The sequence below is a fragment of the Thamnophis elegans genome, chromosome 14 (genome assembly GCF_009769535.1).
Source record: "Thamnophis elegans isolate rThaEle1 chromosome 14, rThaEle1.pri, whole genome shotgun sequence".
NCBI lineage: Eukaryota > Metazoa > Chordata > Lepidosauria > Squamata > Colubridae > Thamnophis > Thamnophis elegans.
This window is the reverse complement of record NC_045554.1, coordinates 27,616,686-27,634,023: the sequence shown is the minus strand read 5'-3', so window position 1 is coordinate 27,634,023 and position 17,338 is coordinate 27,616,686. Positions and strand designations below refer to the sequence as shown.

General features: G+C 44.8%; 2 protein-coding genes across 2 annotated transcripts in view; both read left to right on the top strand.

The window, feature by feature from the left end:
- Positions 1 to 8,128: 8,128 nt before the first annotated feature.
- On the top strand, positions 8,129 to 12,370 carry LOC116517910 (F-box/LRR-repeat protein 8-like). The gene is made up of 2 exons (XM_032231095.1): positions 8,129 to 8,289; positions 11,395 to 12,370. Exons 1-2 carry the CDS (start codon positions 8,129 to 8,131, stop codon positions 12,368 to 12,370), a joined length of 1,137 nt encoding a protein of 378 aa, XP_032086986.1.
- Positions 12,371 to 14,755: 2,385 nt separating this feature from the next.
- The window catches only part of HSF4 (heat shock transcription factor 4), a 33,779-nt gene continuing 31,196 nt past the window's right edge, over positions 14,756 to 17,338 (top strand). The window contains exon 1 of the mRNA XM_032231094.1: positions 14,756 to 14,878. Coding sequence (XP_032086985.1) covers positions 14,756 to 14,878 — 123 coding nt within the window. The remainder of the gene's footprint in view (positions 14,879 to 17,338) is intronic.

Sequence of the window (17,338 nt, the reverse complement as noted above, 5' to 3'; positions counted from 1 at the left end):
ATATTTTATTATCCTAGTTCACAATAAAAAACCCCAGCATTTTACCATTGTACCTACCAGACTCATCTGCTTCAATAAATAGGATTTTAAAAAAGCCACAGGTTACAATCTAGAATGGCTTGATTCACACATCATACTAAGGCAAAGACTAACAGGTAGCCATGATTTAGTTGACTAGGTAACTATGGTTTAGAGTGTGACTATAGCAAATTCTGAATTTGTCAATTTGTAATTATGATCAATGTGATTTAGTGTAAGAAGTAAACCAGCCAATGTGACTATTGCTGAGAATTTTGGATAGTGATGTACAGGTTCACAGAGGCATATCACTGTTCAGGAAGGCAGTTTTAAATATAGATAATTATTCTGACCCCCCCCCACTCCGTACGGTGAAGCACGCGGACACAAGATTACTGCTAGACAATTTATTCACAGTAAATTAACACACCGACAAGACTTTGGCAGCAATCCAGACTTCCAAGATAAGACATACACACAAGAGCGTCTCCAGTGTTAGTATATTAGTCAAATCCTGCAAACAGCCTTCTCCCAAAGTCTCTCCTTATATACTCTCTTGGGAGGGGCCTAATCACAACCACCTGGGTCCAATTATCTCCTTTGTCTCCTTAATTGTTGCCGGCATTTATCCTCCCACCTCCTCCGGGAGTCCAAGGACCAATTCCCTCTGAACCTCATCAGTGCTCAAAGGCCTGACGTCTTCACCACTGTTCCAGGGCCTGACGTCATGGGCACACTCCCTTTGGCTTTCAGCACTGCTCCATGCCTCAGGCGCCTCCTGGTGGCCAACCAGCCTCTCTGGTCCCTGCTCAGAACCCTCTCCAGGGTCCTCCACAACTTCAAGAGTCGACTCATAGGGCCCCTTGCTATCGGAGTCTGTTTGCAGCTCCAACGGCTCCTGCTGGGCCACAACAGATAATCCTCGACCTACAACCACAATTGAGCCCAAAATTTCTGTTGCTAAGCGAGGAAGCTAAGTGCATTTTGCTCCATTTTACGACCTTTCTTGCTGCAGTTGTTGAATCACTGCACTTCTTAAATTATTCACACGGCCATTAAGTGAATCTGGCTTCTCCATTGACTTTGCACGTCAGACGGTCACAAAAGGGGATCACATGACCAGGGACTCTGCAACCGTCATAAATATGAGGCAGTGGCCAAGCGGCTGAATTTTTGATCACGTGATCACGGTCATGCTACAACAGTCATAAGTGTGAAAATTGGTCGTAAGTCATTTTTGGGGTGCTGTTGTAATTTTGAATAGCCACTAAATGAATTGTTGTAAGTTGAGGACCACCTGTAATAAATAATAAGGTAGAGACCAATTTCTGCAATTATTTCCAACACATGAATAACGGCGCTGTGGCAGTTTTTCCTTCCTGTATCTTTCTATATTATTTTTAAAGCATTAATTTAATTGATGGAATTTGAAGCCAAGGGGTTCAGCCAAAAGAACCATTGGCTTGGCTGGAGAGACATAATTAGAAAGGTCATGGACAACAGACTAATCAGGATTTATTACTAAATGGAGCATCCAGCATCCATGGAAGTCTACCTTTGAGAATCATTTACAAGGGAGCAAGGAAGGAAGAGAGAAAGCTGTGGTCCTGTTTGTTCTCACACAATAGTCACTTTGATAGGACACAATTGTGCTTTCTTACCTTTCCATTATCAATTTAAACCCAAAGAAATGATCACATGAAACGTTAATGCCACTTTATAAGGCCTTGGTAAGGCCACGCTTGGAATCCTGCATCCAGTTTTGATCGCCACAATGTAAAAAAGATATGGAGACTCTAGAAAGAGTGCAGAGAAGAGCAACCAAGATGACGCGGGGACTGGAGACTAAAACATATGAAGAACCATTGCAGGAACTGGGTATGTCTAGTTTAATGAAAAGGAGGACTAGGGGAGACATGATAGCAGTGTTCCAATATCTCAGGGGTTGCCACAAAGAAGAGGGAATCCAACTATTCTCCAAAGCACCTGAAGGCAGGACAAGAAGCAATGGGTGGAAACTAATCAAGGAGAGAAGCAACCTAGAATTAAGGAGGAATTTCCTAAAAGTAAGGACAATTAACCAGTGGAACAGCTTGCCTCCAGAAGTTGTGAATGCTCCAACACTGGAAGTTTTTAAGAAGGGATTGGACAATCATTTGTCTGATGTTGTGTAGGGTTTCCTGCCTAAGCAGGGGGTTGGACTAGAACAGTGGTCTCCAACCTTGGCAACTTTAAGACCTGTGGACTTCAACTCCTAGAGTTCCTCAGCACTCTGGGAGTTGAAGTCCACAAGTCTTAAAGTTGCCAAGGTTGGAGACCACTGGACTAGAAGACCTCCAAGGTCCCTTCTGTTATTCTATTATATTCTAAATATAGAAAGATTATAATGTTACCAAAACTAAACAACCCAAAACAAACCCCCAACCCAACCAATATATTTAAAAGATAACAAAAGAATCCATTGAATGTTTTATTCTAGCCGAACTCAAATCCTGCAGCCGTTCTTCCTACCGTTTAGTCTCCAGGCCTTTGATCATTTTAGTTGCTCTTCTCTGAACTTTTTCCAAAGTCTCAGCATCTTTTTGGGAGCAAAATTGGTTGCAGTATTCCAGGTGTGGCCTTACCAGGTTTATATAGCATCCTGGGTAAACCATGGTTTACTTCTTCTGTGAAGCTAGTAATAGAGGTTTCTCCTTAATTCCAGGTTGCTTCCCTCTTTGGTTAGTTTCCAACCATTGTTTCTTGTCCGGCCCTCGGGTGCTTTGGAGAATAGGTTGAGCCCCTCTTCTTTGTGGCAGCCCTTCAAATACTGCAATATTCCTACCATGTCCCCCCTAGTCCTTCTTTTCTCTAGACTACCCAATTCCTGCAACCCTCATTCTTATCTTTTAATCTCCAGTCCTTTAGGAATCTCTCCTGGATCAGTTTCCATCCATTATTCCTTGTCTGGCCTTCTGGTGCTTTGGGAAATAGCTTGACCCCTTCCTCTCTGTGGCAGCTCCTCAAATATTGGAATACTCCTATCATGTCCTCACCTAGCCCTTCTTTTCTCTAGACTAGCCAAGCCCAAATCCTGCAGCCGTTCTCCCTACGGTTTAATCTCCAGGCCTTTGACCATCTTAGTTGCTCTTCTCTCAACTTTTTCCAAAGTCTCAACATCTTTTTTTGGAGTAACATTAATTGCCAGGTGTGGCAACCTGGTAAGGCCAGGTGTGGCTATATAAAGCATGCTGGGTAAACCATGGTTTGCTCCTTCTGTGAAGCTGGGAATAGATTGAATGGCCAGATGAAAGGGGGAAGCGTGGGATCCTCCTGGCTGGACAGAACTGCTGTTCTCCAACAACGCAACGTGCCCTCCACCTCCGGGAAGGAAAGAGTTAAAAGCGCCAGGTGTGAGAGAGAAGCGGGGGGGGGGGCTTCTCCGGCTCCGAGCATGCGCATTCCACCTACCTGCCCCGCCGTCTAAGATCTGATTGCGCGCAGGTGCCGCCCGACAGCCACGTGGAGCTGCGGCAGAAAAAGAAGGCGCGATGCGCGTGGCGCGAGGCTGGTGCTCGGAGGGCAGGTGGGTGTTGGTGAGCCTGCAGGGTGGGTTTTCCCCCCCTCGAGTGGGGTGCTGAGCCGCTGAGACTTTGGGTAACCCCTAGCTCCCTCTTCCCCCCTTTCTGGCAATGTGGGCAAACGGTAACTAACTTTACTGGGGTTAACTTAGTTTCTTGGGTTTGCCCAATGCATACAACTCTTGAGGGATCTTTGGTGTTCTCTGAGCTGGGTCGTTTTCATGCAGATTTCCTTACCCAACTAGGCAACATCATCAGGGCTAGAAGGGGTTTGTGTAGGGAAGGAGCAGGAGAAGGGGAAGAGGAGGAGAACTGTGGGGTCCTTGGTGCTCTCTGAGCTGGGTAGTTCTGTGCAGATGTTTCCTTAACCAACTAGGTAACATCATCAGGGCTAATGAATGTGGCTTATTCCCTTATTTATAAAGAGTAGCACTGGGCTTGGTTGTTTTCTTGCAGACGTTTCCTTACCCAACTAGGCAACATCATCAGGGCTAGAAGGGAGTGGGGTTTGTGTAGGGAAGGAGCGGGAGAAGGAGGAGGGCTGTGGGGTCCTTGGTGCTGTCTGAGCTGGGTAGTTTTGTGCAGACGTTTCATCACCCAACTAGGTAACATCATCAGGGTGAGAAGGGAGTGGGGTTTGTGTAGTGAAGAGGAGGAGGACTGGAGGGTCCTTGGTGCTCTCTGAGCTTGGCAGTTTTCTTGCAGACGTTTTGGGCATAAGTCGAGGACTGACTGTAGTGATTTGGCTACTTGGAAGGAAAGTGTGTCATACAAACCTTGGCATGGCACTAAATTATTTTGTTAAACCCGGGTTGAGGTAGCCAGAATAATAATGTGGTAAGGTGGTTAAGCCAAGTCCAGTAAGAGGTGTTGTGAGTGGGCTTTGTGGGCAGCTATGCATTTCTTTGAACCTGGCTTATTGAATAAACCACCATTGTCCGGCTTCACAGGTGCCTTCCCCACCTAATGCCTTGTGTTCACCACAAGCTTACTTGTGGTTCAATGGGCTGTGATTTGTCGTCCTCATTTCGGAAGGTCCTTGCCATGCTCTGAACTACAACCAAACCCCACGGAGTGGATTCAACCCAGAAAGCTGGGCTTAAATACAGGCAGTCCTCGACTTACGACCACAATTGAGGCCAAAACTGAGAAATTTGCTAACGTAGCCATTTTATTACCTTTCTTACCACAGTTGTTAAATGAATTGCTGCAGTTCTTCAGTTAGTAACAGGGATGTTAAGTGAATCTGGTTTCTCCATTGACCTGGCTTCCCAGAAGATTGCAAAAGGGGATTGCGTAAGCCCCCCCCACCCCTTCAGACACTGCAATCGTCATAAATTTGAGTCAGTTGTCAAGCGTGTCCAAATGTAAATTATGTGACCATGGGGATACTGCAACGGTCATAAATGTGAAAAACAGCCCTAAGTTGCTTTTTTCAGTGCTGCTGTAACTTCGGTCACTAAGTGAACTGTTGTCAGTAACAAGGACTACCTGCGGTTGCACATTGTATTGATTGAATTTCTATTGTGCTCTGACTAACTGATAGATCATCTCTGGCTTTACAATACAATAAAAGTTTAAAAAGTGGTTGAAAGAATTGAAATTGGAATAAAGAGTTGAAAATTGAACTTAAAAACCAAGAGGATGGACAGCCAGGGGGTGAAAAGTTTATCTTATCCTGTCAGCCCCCTAACGCCCTCCCCCCCCAATATCCCAGGCTAAGCGCCAGAGCAGAGTGTGTTAGACCTGGGATGGTGAACGTAGGCATCTGTGCCCGAGGTGGCACACACAGCCTTCTCTATGCTTACGCAGGCCATCACCAGCTGCTCTTCTGCTTTCCTGCTGACATGGTCTTCGTGGGAGCTGGAGCGCTGGAAAATTGCCAAAAAAATGGACATTTTCCAGGACATTTTCCAGGCTGTTTTCCAGGGCATTTTCAGGCTGTTTTCCAGGCCATTTTCCAGGAGATTTCAGGCTGTTTTTCCATTTTTCAGGCCATTTTCCAGCTGTTTTTCAGGCTGTTTTTCCATCTTTCAGGCCATTTTCTGGGCCTTTTTTCAGGCTGTTTTCCTGGCCATTTTCTGAGCTATTTTCAGGCAACTTTCAGACTGTTTTTCAGGCTGTTTTTCAGGCTGTTTTTCAGGCTTTCAGGCTGTTTTTCAGGCTGTTTTTCAGGCTGTTTTTCAGGCTGTTTTTCTGTTTTTCAGGTCGTTTTCTAGGGCGTTTTTCAGGCTGTTTTTTCATTTTTCAGGCCATTTTCTGGGCCTTTTTTCAGGCCGTTTTCCAGGCCATTTTCTGGGCCCAAAAAACAGTGCCAAAAATGGCACCAAAAATGGTGCATTCACAACTTCTGGAGGCACCAATTGCGACCCTACCTGGATTGGGAGGCCCTTCAGACAGTCACTCACGCCCTTGTGACCTCAAGACTGGATTATTGTAATGCGCTCTACATGGGGCTGCCCTTGAAGAGTGTTCGAAGACTCCAGCTGGTCCAGAACGCAGCCGCGCGAGCGATCGTGGGTGCACCCAGGTAACCCACGTTACACCTATCCTCTGCGAGCTGCACTGGTTACCCATTAGTCTCCGGATCCGCTTCAAGGCGCTGGTCGTTACCTATAAAGCCCTTCATGGCATCGGACCTGGTACCTGAGAGACCGCCTCCTGCCGATCACCTCCCATAGGCCGATTAGATCACACAGGTTAGGTCTCCTCCGTATTCCATCTGCCAGCCAATGTCGGCTGGCGACTCCCCGGGGGAGAGCCTTCTCTGTTGCAGCTCCAGCCCTCTGGAATGATCTCCCCGTGGAGATCTGGACCCTTACTACCCTCCCGGCCTTCCGCAAAGCCGTTAAGTCCTGGCTGCTCCAGCAGGCCGGGGGGCTCTCGAAATATCCAGCCCCTCAGAAATTGTGACTGTTGTATATTTTAATATGTTGTTTGTGTATTATCCCCCCTCCCTTGTTTTATTGTAAGCCGCCCGGAGTCCTTCGGGAGTGGGCGGCATACAAATCAATAAAACTCTAAAAAAACTCTAACTTCGATGGTCAGGAGAAGGTCGCAAAAGGAGATCATATGGCCCTGGGATATTGTGACTGTCATAAATATGAGCCAGTTGCCAAAGGTCTGTATTTTGGGGATGCTGCAATATCATAAGTGGTAAATGTTAAAAAAATAAGAAATGGGCCATGGTGGTGCCGTGGTTAGAATGCAGGCTACTTATGCTGCTTGCCGGCTGCCTGCAATTTGATAGATCAAATCTCACCAGGCTCAAGATTGACTCAGCCTTCCATCCTTCCGAGGTGGGTAAAATGAGGACCCAGATTGTTGGGGGCAAATGGGCTGGCTCTGTAAACCACTTAGAGAGGGCTGTGAAGCACAGTGAAGCGGTATATAAGTCTAAGTGCTTTTGCCCTTCCTTCCTTCCTTCCTTCCTTCCTTCCTTCCTTCCTTCCTTCCTTCCTTCCTTCCTTCCTTCCTTCCTTCCCAGTGGTTAGAATGCACTATTGTAGGCTAATTCTGCCTGCAGCCAGCAGTTCAATCCTGACCAGCTCAAGGGTGACTCAGCCTCTGTCCTTCCGAGGTGGGTAAAATTAGGATCCAGATTGTTGGGGGCAAGAGGTTGACTCTGTAAACCGCTTAGAGAAAGCTGCAAAGCACTGTGAAGCAGTATATAAATCTAAGTGCTATTGCTATGTCACTTTTTTTTGGTGCCGTTGTAACTTTGGTCACTGAACAGACTGTTGTAAGGCAAGGACTACCTGTATTCCTGTTATGCAAATGTAGCTGACTAAATATATCTTGAACACGATTACTACTTGTGAACTCCCATCTTGAAGTCTACCTGGTGAGGCCTTTGCACACAACTCCGCCTGGTTCAGATCTTTTGCTTGTTTCCTTGGGATGGGTGGTATCCCCCTCGAGCAGGGGTATCAAACTCAAGATCCCACTCATGGGGTGCTTAGATCTGGCCCATGGGGCTGTCCTGGAAACAGTGAAAAACTGGCCCGCTCTGCTTCTGCCAGGGAAAAGGGAGCTCCGGAAGGCCGCCAGCAGCCCGCCTGAGCTCCGTTTTCTCTGGCAGAGGGCTGCAGGAGGACATCGCAGCTGAAAACGGAGCTCAGGGGCCTGTTTTCACTGGCAGAGCACTCGGGCCACTTTTGGCACCCAAGGCAAAAAAGATTTGCCATCACTGCTATATTCTATTGTGCTCTGCTCTCTTCTCTGCTCTATTCCCTTGAAGTACAATATTATTTTTATTCAACAAATCAGATACTGGACCAGCATATGTCCTCAGCTCAGGCCGCTCCCAACACGAAGTGACGTCGAGCTGGCCATGCTCACTCTGGCCATCCCTCCCCCACCCCCCGAGGTCAAAACCAACCCTGATGTGTCCCTCAATGAAATCGAGTTTGATACACCTGCCCTTGAGCGAAATGCTTAGAAATGAATCTTGACCTCATTCTCTTTTGCTGATGGATTTTTCTTTTCTTTTTTTGGGGTGGGGTGGGCTTGGCTTAATTCTGCAGGGAGTCATCCTCGAGGCTCGGAGGATGTCTGACGTGATTGATCTTTCGAACTACCTGCCCGAAGAAATTATGGCCGGTGTCTTTTCCTTCCTCTCGATTAGAGACAGATACACGGTTTCATACGTGTGCAAGAGATGGGCTGCGGCTGTGGCTTCCTCGGCAGTCTGGAGTTTTACCGAATTTAGGTAAGAAGGAGAGGAGGCCGCTTGTGCCCAGGGGATGGCATCATCGGTCATTGGCTGGAGCTCAGACATCAAATTAAGCCCTCGTTTGGTCATGTGGCATGGACCAGTCTTTACGGTTAATGATCTGCAGCCCAGCACAATGTGCGAAATCGCTGTTTGTTTATTTAGCGTATGGCATATCATACACGGAGGAGCAATATAGATTAACATTTCACCTCGATTAGAAAAACACAATAAAATATAAATGTCAAATACCATCTCTTGCTTGAACAGGGGGCTGGAGTAGAAGATGGACTCCTGTCCTGTTCTGTTCCATTTTCTATTCTATTCTCTGTTCTGTTCTATTTTGTTCTATTCTATCCCTATTCTATTTCTATTCTATTCCATTCCATTTTCCTATTCTATTCTATTTTATTTTCTATTGTATTCTATTCCTATTCTATTCTATTCTATTCTATTTTTTATTCCATTCTATTTTATTTTCTATTTTATTTTCTATTCTATTTTCTATTCTATTTTCTATTCTATTTTCTATTCCATTTTCTATTCCATTTTCTATTCCATTTTCTATTCTATTTTCTATTCTGTTTTATTCTGTTCTGTTCTGTTCCTATTCCATTCCATTCCATTTTTCTATTCTATTCTATTCTCTATTTTCTATTCTGTTCTATTTTCTATTCTATTCTATTCTCTATTCTTTTTTTATTCTATTTTCTATTCTATTCTGTTCTGTTTTCTCTTTTATTTTGTTCTATTCTATTTTCTATTCTATTCTATTTTACTTGCTATTCTATTTTCTGTTCTGTTCTATTCTATTTTCTCTTCTCTTTGCTCTGTTCTGTTCTATTTCTTTGAAGCGCAATATTATTTTTATTAAACAAATCAGACACTTGGCCAGCATCTTCCCTCAGCTTACAGCAGGTCACCATGTGATCTACAGTTTGACCTGGGACCCCGCAGTCATACTGAGGGGGTGAAACTCTGCCCCGTTGATCCAGAGTCCCTTTATGAAATCACTTTTGTGAAATAAACTTTTGGCTTCCTCAACAAATCATGGCCAAATCCGTTATGATGAATGCAAGTCCTCGACTTACAACCACAACTGACCCCAGAATTTCTGTCGTGAGGTGAGACATTTATTGAGTTTTGCCTCATTTTACGACCTTTCGTGCAACTCTTGTTAAGTGAATCACTGCGGTTGGTAAGTTGGTAACCTGGTTGTTAAGTGAATCAGGCTACCCTACTGACTTTGCTTGTCCAGAAGGTCCCAAAAGGCTGATCACGTGACCTTGGGACACTGCAACCATCATACATAAATGTGAGTCATTTGGCAACCATCTGAATTTTGATCACATGATCATGGGGATGCTACTGTGGTCATAGGCGTGAAAAAAATGGTCACAAGTCACTTTTTTCAGGGATGTTATAACTTTGAACAGTCACTAAATCAGTGTTTCTCAACCTTGGCAACTTGAAGATGTCCGGACTTCAACTCCCAGAATTCCCCAGCCAGCATTCGTCCGGACATCTTCAAGTTGCCAAGGTTGAGAAACACTGCACTAAATGAACTGTTGTAAGTCTGGGACTGCCCTTACAGATAGACTTGCAACCACACTTGGGAGCAGAATTTACTAAGCAATGCGGTGAAGTGACCTACCTCCCATTTAACAACCTTTTTTTGGTCCTAGTTGTTAAACATAGTCATTAGGTGAATCACATGGTTGTCCAGCAAAGCTGGCTAATTCATGGTCTGATTGGTGGAAGCCAGCTGGGAAGGATGGCCATCGTTGAACTCTGTGATGTTACAACCATCTGTAATTACATGCTGTAACTACATAATTTCATAAACCGTAATTACATAATTACAAGTGCCTGAATTGGGGATGTCGCAATAGTTGTAAATGGAATGACCGGCCATCTCATTCAGATTAACAGAGTTGGAAGGGTCCTTGTAGGTCATCTAGTCCACCCTTGCCCATGCAGGAGCCCCTACCTACACCATTTCTGACAGATGGCAGTCCAGTTTCTTCTTGAAAGCCTCCAGGGATGAAGCTCCCACAACTTCTGAAGGCAACTTCTGTTCCGTTGGTTGATTGTTCTCACTGTCAGGAAATTTCTCCTTATTTCTAGGTTGAATCACTCCTTGTTCAGTTTCCATTCATTATTCCTTGTCTCCCGGTGCTTTGGAGAATAGCTTGACCCACCCTCCTCCTCTCTGTGGCAATCTCTCAAATATTGGAAGACTGCTATCCTGTCTCCCCTGGTCCTTGTCTTCACTAGACTAGCTATGTCCAGTTCCTGCAACTGTTCATCATATGTTTTAATCTCCAGGCCTTTGATCATCTGAGATAGATTCAGTTTAACAGAGTTGAAAGGGACCCTGTAGGTCATCTAGTCTAACCCCCTGCCCAAGCAGGAGATCCTACATCATTTCTGACAGATGGCAGTCCAGTCTCTTCTGGAAAGCCTCCAGTGATGAAGCTCCCACAACCTCCAAAGACCACTTCTGTTCCATGGGTTGATTGTTCTCACTGTCAGAAAATTCCTCCTTATTTCCAGGTTGAATCTCTCCTTGCTCAGTTTCCATCCATTATTCCTATACCTTGGGACACTGCAACCGTCATAAATACATGCCAATTGCCGAGTGTCCAAATTTTGATTATGTGACCAGGGGGATCCTGCAACGGTTGTAAGTGTGAACAGCAGTCAGTGCCCTTTTAACTTTGAATGGTCCCTAAACAACAAATGGTTGTAAAGTCGAGGATAATCTGTAAACAAGGTTTCAAACAACGTCCAGTGTCCTGTTTTGGAGCTTGCTACTGTGTTTCCCTGAAAATAAGACAGGGTCTTATTTTCTTTTGATCACCAAAATACGCACTTGGCCTTATTTCCGGGTAGGTCTTATTATTTTTGAGGTTCAGGAGGCATGGTCACCTCATGGCTGCTGCTGTGTTGCAATATTTTTGGGGAGGGCTTATTTTAGCGCATGCGCTCAAAAGCCTGATTGGGCTTATTATCTGGGGGGGAGGTCTTATTTTCAGGGAAACAGAGTAGGTGGCCTCATCAAGGTTTCTTTGTCCCTTTCCCCTTCTACCATCCTCTCAGTTTTGACTTTGAAGAGGAGAAGGAAGCAGCCTGTGTAATAAGGATGCTACAGCCTTACCTGATCCATATCAGACACCTGAAGATTGTCCTGAACCAGTACATGGAGCTAAACCGAAGACTCGTCCCTCAGGTCTTAGACATGCTGGCCTTCAAGAGGGTCAAGCTGCGGGCGCTGAACATTGTCTGCCAGGGGTTGAGCCCTTACTTCTACTCTGGCCAAGATCTCTTGCAAAGCATCCGCCTGTTGTGCCAACGCAACAGTAGGATCGATCTGCAACACGTCGATCTCCGGAAGATGCCGTTCATCCTGGACAACAACACGGTGCTTCTCCTGGCTTACAGGAGCCCAAACCTTCGCACCTTGCTGATCAACAACCGTGCTCCTGGGGTGATCATCCTAAAACCTGAGGCCATCGTGGACGTGGTGCGGATCTGCCCGAAACTTACTGTGTTAGGACTTTATTACACCAGCTTATCGACGGGACTGTTCCAAGAGCTGGTGAAGCCCAACCGATGGCCACTCCAATGTCTGGACGTTTTGTACGAAGGTCTGGAGAAGCAGATTCCCGAAGAATGTTGGGCCATGGTGAGCAAGAGATACCCCCAGTTCCGGGTGAAGTTTGAATTCGCTGCCATGGTGGACGGCACCAAGATTCCCGGCGTCCTCAAGCCCAGCATTCCCGTGAAGTCTCTGCAGTTCAATTACCTCCATAACGTGACCTATCAGCTGCAGTTGATCACCAACTATTACAGCCAGACGGTGGAGAAACTCATTCTTTACACGGCCCCTTCCAATGCTCTCAACTCCTCCCTGATTGAGTTGGCCAAAAAGTGTTGCCGTCTGAAGGAGATTCATTGTTATTGCGTGGTTAGCCAAGGCGTGGTGGATGCATTTCTCGCGCACTGCCCTGATTTGAGAAACCACACACTGTCCAGCGTACTCCTCTCTTCCATGTTACCAATCTTGTGTCCCTAACTTGGGCCAGGTGCCAGGTGAATCTCCCCAGTTCTGAAGCAATAAAAGGGGTACGATGCACCTTATTCCCAGAGAGCCAGCAATTTAAATAGAATTGCTTTTTTATTTTTAAAATTTAAATGACTTTTTAAAATAAATTGCTTTCTTTTATTCCGATATTGCGGGACAGATCCATTTTATAAATCGGCCGATCCAGTAACGTTCATGAAGGATCTTTGCTTTTTTTAAAATAATAATCATAATAATAATTTCTCTATATACACAGTCCGTCACAGAAGGAAAAGCACAGAATTCTTGGGGACAATGAAGGATTTTGTTTATTCTGCATTCTGCATTCTAATTCAGCTGCAGATTTTAATACCTAACTCTTGTTCTTTGGCAAACACTACGGTCACTTGTGGTTCACAATAAAGATTTGCATATACCAATCAGTTTCTAATGGTCTTGCTGTTCCCTTAAATCTTTGCCCAGACCAAAAAAAAGTCCCAAGTTATATTAAATTAAAGTCAGAGATGCAGAGGCTGCTGTCTCAAGGTTTTAAGTAGCTTCAGAGCATTTCTAGATTTTGATGCTGACTTGTGGTTTCTCCATGACCTTAAAAACTGCTCGTTTCAAAATGGGAAGTTGTTTTTGGCATTCTGTTTTTAATTGCATTGAAGCCCAAGTTCTTTCTGGAGATGGTAGTCCTTGCTTAATGACCAGTTGCTTAGCGACCATTCATGGTAGGATGAACACCCCACTACCCAAAAACGTACTTAGGACCTGATTCCTGTGCCCCCCTCTGCAGATTTTCAGGCACTTGGCAAGGGGCTCACCTTTACAGCCAGTGGAAGCATTCGGTGGTCAAGTGACCACAACTTACGTCTCTGGTCTTCCTCCTCCTCTTCCTCCTCCTCTCCTTGCAACCTCCACTCTTTCTAGCACTGATGATGTTACCTAGTGGGGTAGTGAAATATCTTCAAGAAAGCAACCAAGCTCAGAGAAACCCAAGGAGCCTTCCTCCTCCTCCTCCTCCTCCTCCTCCTTGCAACCTCCACTCTTTTAGCACTGATGATGTTACCTAGTGGGGTAGTGAAATGTCTTCAAAAAAGCAACCAAGCTGACAGAGCACCAAGGAGCCATCCTCCTCATCCTCATCCTCCTCGCAAACTCCACTCTTTTAGCACTGATGATGTTACCTAGTGGGGTAGTGAAATATCTTCAAGAAAGCAACCAAGCTCAGAGAAACCCAAGGAGCCTTCCTCCTCCTCCTCCTCCTCCTCCTCCTTCTTGCAACCTCCACTCTTTTAGCACTGATGATGTTACCTAGTGGGGTAGTGAAATGTCTTCAAAAAAGCAACCAAGCTGACAGAGCACCAAGGAGCCATCATCCTCATCCTCCTCGCAAACTCCACTCTTTTAGCACTGATGATGTTACCTAGTGGGGTAGTGAAATGTCTTCAAAAAAGCATCCACGCTCAGAGTGCACTAAGGAGCCTTCCTCCTCCTCCTCCTCCTCCTCCTCCTCCCCTCCACTCTTAGCACAGATGATGTTACCTAGTGGGGTAGTGAAATGTCTGCAAGAAAGCAACCAAGCTCAGAGAGCACCAAGGAACCTTCCTCCTCCTCCTCCCCCTCCTCCTCCCCCCTCCTCCTCTTCCTTGCAACCTCCACTCTTTTAGCACTTATGATGTTACCTAGTGGGGTAGTGAAATGTCTGCAAGAAAGCAACCAGGCTCAGAGACACCCAAGGACCCCTCATATGCACCCTAAGCTACAAATCTTCTACGGCTGTCCTTTCTTTACTCCGCAGGTAGTCTGTTTTTTCTCTCCTAATGATGCGATTGCTCCTGGGCGTAGCTACCAATACGTCACCCATGCCTTCGGGGTTTTATTAAAGCATCCAGAAAGCTCACGAAAAACTTAAGCAGCCGGTCTGAAGGGGCTAAGCGCACAGATTGATTTTCACCTCTCTCCTGCCGGTTGTGTAAACACAAGAGGAGTGAGCTAGTAGGTAGCTGCTGTTTCCTCCTCTCTCTCTCTCTCTCTCTCCCCCCCCCCAGTGATTTGCTGACCTCCGTATTTGTGCAAGCCCGTGTATTCTCTTTGCATGATGTTGCATCTTTTTTCATGGCATTGTGCAGTTGAAAGCAGGGAGCTTTCGCTCAGAGTATTGTCGTGCCCACCCCATTAGCCGTGTCTGCATATTGTGATGTGTTTGGAGTTGAGCCAATGCCTCTGCTGATAGGACCCCTATGGGGAAAAGGGGTGTTTTCTCAGCTCTGCCCAGGACACTAAGTGGCTCTTTTCCCCCCACTGATCTATGCAAAAGAGAGGAAGGGGGGGCATTGTTGCAAAAAAAACCAACGATGGTGTGAGAGAGTCGTTTTTGTGAGTCGCAACGCCATGCAGGACTCAACCACGGCCCTTGCGATGGACGGTTACACCAGCAATGTGCCGGCCTTTCTTACTAAGTTGTGGACTCTGGTTGAAGATCCCGAGACCAACCACCTTATCTGCTGGAATACGGTGAGTCGAAACTCACATTTTGGGATTTAAAGGGGGGACCACATGCACTCCAAAGGGCTTGGAACATTGCATGCGGTTTTGGTCAACCCAGTATTAAAAGAAAAGATGTTGAGAATCTGGAAAAGAGTGCAGAGAAGAGCAACAAAGATGCTTAGGAGGCTGAAACATATGAAGAACAGTTGCAGGAATTGGGTATGGCATGTCTAGTGAAGAGAAAGTCCAGGGGAGACGTGATAGCAGTGTTCCAATATTTGAGGGGCTGCCAGAAAGAAGAAGGGGGGAGTCAGCTTATTTTCCAAAGCACCAGAAGGCAGGACAAAAAGCAATGAATGGAAACTAATCAAGGAGAGAAATAACCTAGAACTAAGGAGAAACTTCCTAACGGTGAGAACAATTAATCAGTGGAATGGCTTGCTTCCAGACGTTGTGCGTGCTCCGTTATTGAAGGCTTTTTAAGAAGAGACTGGACAACATTTTGCCAGAAATTGTATAGGGTCTTCTGCTTGCATAGGAGGTTGGACTAGAAGACCTCTGGGGGCCCTTCCAACTGTTCCGACATTGAATAGTCCACCCCTGTCAAAGCAGTTGGCAGGTATTCAACATTAAGTGTTTTTAGGACTGCCTGTACATCTCGGTTTGTGTGTTTTTCCAGGACATGTCTGAATGATCATAGCTATCTTGTTTTACCCAGAACAATTCCAGTCCACTGTTCTGTTGAATCCCAAGGAAGGCCTGGTCCTTAGTTTACACCAGAGGTTGACAAACCTTTTGGGCTGGTGCGGAAGTCTAAATTATGTTGTATTCCCCCCACCCCCGCCCGAGATCTTTGATTCTGAGTGATCACAGATGACTAGAACAGTGGGGGTGATATCAGCCATGGTAATAATGACACCGGTGATAAAGCATATTCATTTTGAAAGAAGGTCTTGCGTTCTCAAAGTAGCTCTTGTGATGGACTCACAGGATCACAAAAAGCCTCATTTAGTGGAAGACAAATAGATGAAATGTATGTTCCTCTTATTCCCCCCTCCTGTTGATCTCTACATCAGGAAATTATTGTGGTCCATGAAAACACTTAATGCAAACAGATATGCTAAAAGATTGTACTGCGTGCCATGTTTCAGTAAAATAAAGAGAGAGAGAGAGAGATAGATAGATAGATAGATAGATAGATAGATAGATAGATAGATAGATAGATAGATAGATAGATAGATAATGATAGAAATATAGAAATAGATACAGGGATAGAGAGATAGATACAGAGAGATACAGAGATAGATAGATAGATAGATAGATAGATAGATAGATAGATAGATAGATAGATAGATAGATAATGATAGAGATACAGAAATAGATACAGGGATAGAGAGATAGATGCAGATAGATAGATAGATAGATGATAGAATATATATATATATATATATATATATATATATATATATATATATATATATATATATATACACACACACACACACACATACATACATACATACATACATACACACACACACACATAGTGATAGAGATACAGAAATAGATACAGAGATAGAGAGATAGATACAGAGAGATATAGAGAGATAGATAGAGAGACAGAGATAGAGTTACAGATTACAGAGTTAGAGATAGATACAGAGATAAAATATACTGTACATAAGTATAGATAGAGAGACAGATTATATAGAGATGATAGACAATAATATACCTATCATCTATATAGGTAATAGATAGATGGAAAGATTGATAAAAATATATTGATAGATGATAGCTACAGAGATTAATGATAGATGGATAGATGAGAGCTATAGAGATAAATAATGATAGATGGATAGATGATGCAGTAAATATGGACATGATGACAGATGGCTTGATGATGGCTAAGAGAGAGAAGATTAGGAGAGGCTTTGATGGGACAATTGGTACCTGTGGATAGGTTGTCTTTTCGGTTCAGGTGATTCAACTGTAGAGCTAGAACTCATCCCTTAAATTTATCCAGTCCATTGTTTTTGCCATTGCAAAATAAATCAATTCTTTGTAGCCAACTCTTCTTAACGTCTGTTTTAAAAGAGCTCATGTAAAGTCTAATACTTTCACTGCTGAACAGTTGATACTTTAAAATTTTCTCCTTGTATTTCATCACAATTTCCTTCCTAATTTGAGTCCTTTATCCTGGGCCCTCCTTTTCAGAGGGACATCCCAATGCATTAGTCAGACATGTGCTTATAAACCCACTGGTAAGAACAGTGTTGGGACGCGGTGGCTCAGTGGCTAAGATGCTGAGCTTGTCGATCAGAAAGGTCAGCAGTTTGGCAGTTCGAGTCCCTAGCGCTGCATAATGGGGTGAGTTCCCGTTACTTGTCCCAGCTTCTGCCAACCTAGCAGTTTGAAAGCACGTAACAATGCAAGTAGAAAAATAGGGACCACTTTGGTGGGAAGGTAACAGCGTTCTGTGAGCCTTCG